The sequence below is a fragment of the Octopus bimaculoides genome, chromosome 8, assembly GCF_001194135.2.
Source record: "Octopus bimaculoides isolate UCB-OBI-ISO-001 chromosome 8, ASM119413v2, whole genome shotgun sequence".
Taxonomy (NCBI): Eukaryota; Metazoa; Mollusca; class Cephalopoda; order Octopoda; family Octopodidae; genus Octopus; species Octopus bimaculoides.
In genome coordinates this window covers 8,332,589-8,336,825 of record NC_068988.1, presented here as the reverse complement: position 1 = coordinate 8,336,825, position 4,237 = coordinate 8,332,589, and the positions used below count along the sequence as shown (strand labels likewise).

At 38.9% G+C, this 4,237-nt stretch overlaps 1 protein-coding gene across 1 annotated transcript in view; it reads left to right on the top strand.

Annotated features, from left to right (window-relative positions):
• Positions 1-12: 12 nt before the first annotated feature.
• The window catches only part of LOC106875764 (DNA primase large subunit), a 12,678-nt gene continuing 8,453 nt past the window's right edge, over positions 13-4,237 (top strand). The window contains exons 1-4 of the mRNA XM_014924023.2: positions 13-549; positions 2,174-2,283; positions 2,929-2,987; positions 3,870-3,990. Coding sequence (XP_014779509.1) covers positions 393-549; positions 2,174-2,283; positions 2,929-2,987; positions 3,870-3,990 — 447 coding nt within the window. The 5' untranslated portion in view covers positions 13-392. The remainder of the gene's footprint in view (positions 550-2,173; positions 2,284-2,928; positions 2,988-3,869; positions 3,991-4,237) is intronic.

The window sequence follows — 4,237 nt, the reverse complement described above, 5'->3', positions numbered from 1 at the left end:
TTTCTGGGTCAAGCTGTAAACATTATCCGGCTTCGGTATTGCAGTAGCATAATCTATGATTCTTAAAATATCTTACACATCAAAAAAAAAAAAAATTAGTTTTGGGGGTGTTCTAGGTAATTTCCGACTCTATTCTTCAGGAATGCCAAAAATGTGGCTGTTATTTCTAGTAGACCGAGAGACTACTCGTAGAGCGGCTTCCCTCTCGTCCCGCGCTGACGAGACCAGGTCTTTATCAGCAGCAGTCTGATGGCGGGAAACTACGATTTTCTGACATTGTATATAATGCAAACCAGATTTTCATAAACACCCGTTCTTTATATGAAAATAACTACCAAAAATAAGTAATTTCACGGATTAGCTTTTATATAGCTACTTACCAAATTAGAAATATGGAAATTGCTCCGAAAAGACTGAAGAAATCTTCGATAAAAGCAATTTCTTCAAATTATAATGAAGACGATGCGAAATTAACCATTTATAATGTGTCTCCCAATGACGATATATCTTTACAGGAATTTGAAGACTTCGCTATTGAGAGAGTTAAAAGTATGTATATAATATATATAATGTTTATATACATGTAATATATACTGTTTATTTGGTATAACTACATAATAGGGCCCCCCTCCTGTCCCTATTTTGGTTTCCTCGTAACTTTCGTTAAGATCCATGTTTTTTATGATCTTCTGCAGAGATACGTTTTTGATGATGTAGAGTTGTTTCTAAACTATTTTTTTCTCTACCTATGAACCCCTTTAATTACTGTTTTATTTTGTTGGACCCCTGTACCCTCACGGTGTTTAAAAACTAGTTTCTTGGTATTTCTTTCAAAAATTCTTTGTGTAGGTTGACCTCGACGTTAGAGAAAGAAACCCAGCTGTTCCTAAAAATAAATAAATCTAAGTCAAAATTTTTTCATGGGTCCTTCATATACTGTTTTGTGTACCCAATGTACTATTTCACTTGCATGGACACCCCCAGGGGTCAGATGGACCCCAGTTGAAACCCACTGTATTCTTTTACTTGTTCCAGTCATTTGACTGTGGCCATGCTGGAGCACCGCCTTTTAGTCGAAGAAATCCACCACTTTGTAAGCTTGGTACTTATTCTATCGATGTCTTTTGCCGAACCGATAAGTTACGGGGACGTAAACACACCAACATTATATTTTTGTCTGTTTGTCCCTCCACTATCGCTTGACAATCGATGTTGGTGTGTTTACGTCCCCGTAACTTAGCAATTTTTGGGGGGTGGGAGTGGGGTAAGTCGGTTACACTCGGCCACCAAAAAGCAAAAACAATTATAATAGGTGTAAAAAATGCGTATTAAACGAATATGTTGGCATGGAAACAGATGTTAAATGGTGATTGCTGCAGCTTTGCCGGATCCCCGTCTTCTCTAATCTAAGCTCTTTCATTTATTATTATTATTATTGTTCAGTAGTTTTATTTTTATAATGTGCTTTCACTTCACTACCGAGCGCAGCTCTGTGCGCCTTGGGTATGTGCTGTGGTGCTCTTATGTTTACTGTATTGAAAGTGTTTTGCGTAGAATGTGTGCAGTACCCAGTAGTGCAATTTTCTGTATGTTATATATATTTGTAAGTCCTGGTGTTTTTGTTATGTATTTGTCTGAATATTTTTTTTATTATACCTCAGGCACCTACTATGATAGGAATTGTTTCTGTTTTTAGACTCCACATTCGAGTTATCTCTATTTCCAGGTCTTTGTATTTTGAAAGTTTTTCCATTTCTTTTCGAGAAACGTTGTCATCTGCTGGTATTGATACATCAATTAGAAAGCATTTTTTTTCTTCATGATCTTTGACAACTATATCTGGTCTATTTGCCTTAATTTCTCTATCTGTGTGTATTGGCATATCCCAGTACTATTATTATTGTTACTATTATGATAAGTCGGACAAAATGCTTAATGGCATTTCGTTCGTCCTGACATTCTGAGTTCAAATTCCACTAAAGTCGACTTTGCTTTTCATTTTTGGGGGGTTTGATAAAATGAGCACCAATTGAACACTGGGGATCGATGTAATTGATTGATTTACCCCCCCCCCTCTCTCAAAAATTGGTGCCCTTAATCCTTTCTTTCGGAATCGATGGAAGTGACCATCTTTATTCAATATTTTACCTGTCTTATATTTGTTTTTTCCCAGTTTTGAAAATAGTTGAGTCTTTGGGTCTTCAATACGTCAAGCTAAACGACGACTACAACCGTGAACTGCGGGCCAAACTGAAGACTACCAAAATATGGAAGGAAATAAGAGTAAGTATTATTTGTTATTTAGGACGGAGGTAAAGAATAGGTACACCGCCCGTTTTCGGAGTAACCCTAATCCCATCCCTAAACCTTAATCCTAACCCAAACCCTAACACTAACCCTAATCCTAACCTAACCCCTAACCTTAAACCCTAACACTAACCCCTAACCCAAAATCCTAAACCCTAATCCTAACCTTAAACCCTAACCCTTATCTTTAATCCTAACCGTAACCCTGAATCCAAAACCCTAACCTTAAATCTAACCCTAAACCCTAAACCCCTGATGTGCTCCAATGATTTTCTAACGTGCCACCAGCACAAGTTCTAGAAAGCAAAGCTGGTAATGATTCCGCTCAAATGGTGCTGTTTACGGGCCAATAGCACAGAAGCCAGACAGCTGCTCTGGCAATGAACACGCTCGGACAGTTCTGTTAGTGATCCACTGGTGCAGGTGCCAGTGTTCGAATATGGTTCAATTACGATTTCGATTTCACTTGCCCCAACAGGTCTTCGCAAGCAGAGTTTTAGTGTCCAATGAAGGAGAGGACCTCTCCTATGGTTGTATGGTGCATAATATATGTATATATTTGTTTATATTAATATGTAAAAATCCATACATACATAATTTTAAAATTTCTTCTTCTTTCAGAAAACCGGTCGATTTGATCATGTTTCACACTTTATTCTTCGACTTGCTTATTGTCGATCGTAAGTTGATTTTTAGAACTTCTTTATGTTATTGTTTTGTGTGCCAACGACTCTGTTTCTTTCTCATCTCTACGAAGCATCTCGGAGCAAGCATCATCTCTCATAGATTCAGGATTGACACTGCCACCTTGTGAGTGAAATTAAGCCAAAAACAATGTGTTTAGAAGTCTGACAGATTTTACCTGTCTTGGATAGTTGTTTTCAGTCATCACTGCTTTTAACAATCTGTTCCTTAGGTTTGTATTTGAGAATTGGCTGTTATTTCTAGCAGACCAAGTGACCATGTAGAAGCTCAGTGCAGATTGCTACAGTTTGTAATACTAGAATAATGCCACGTAGTGGAACTGAACCCAGAACCATGTAGTTGGTGAGCAAGCTACTTCTCTTACAGCCACTCCTATATCTATGTTTGATGGGCTTCTTTCAGTTTCCGTCTACCAAATCCCCTCATAAGGCTTTAGTTGGCCCGAGGCTACAGTAGAAGACACTTGCCCAAGGTGCTACGCAGTGGGACTGAACCTGGAACCATGTGGTTAGGAAGCAAACTTCTTACCACACAGCCACACCTACCCGTTTAATAAAAAACAAGCTTTAGTTAATGTGTTCGTGGGTTCCCTGCATATAAAGAAAAGAAGAGATGGTCATGCTTGGAAGGTCTTTGATCATCTGCGGCTAAACAGCATAAACAAACCACGACATTATTTTGTGCCTGAACAAGGCAAGGGAGACAACTGCGGCATTTGTCTTATCAACCTTGTATGAATGCAAAGCGGAGGAAGATCTGTGCGGGATTTGAACTCAGAACGTATAGGAACGCAGCCAAATGCTACAAGATATTTAGTCCAACTGGTATTGACCATAGATTTTATATTTTTGTTGCAGGGAAGAATTGCGTCGTTGGTTTCTTCAGCAAGAATTAGACCTGTTTCGTTACCGTTTTTCCAATCTTACAACAGAAGAGAAGAGGGAGTTTGCTAACGATAACAAAATTGGTTATGAGGAGGTACTTCACTTCTCTTCACGCTTCTCTCTTTTAATGTGTCCGTTTGTCTGGTTCTCTGTGTGTGTGTTCATTAGTGTGGGTGTGCTTGTGCGATGTGTGTGTACTTGTGCTTGTCTGTCTGTTTGACTGTCTGCTTGTTTGATGTGTGTGTGTGTGCTTGTCTGTCTGCTTGTTTGATGTGTGTGTGCTTGTTTGATGTGTGTGTGTGTGTGTGTGTGTGTGTGTGTGTGTGTGCTTGTCTGCACGA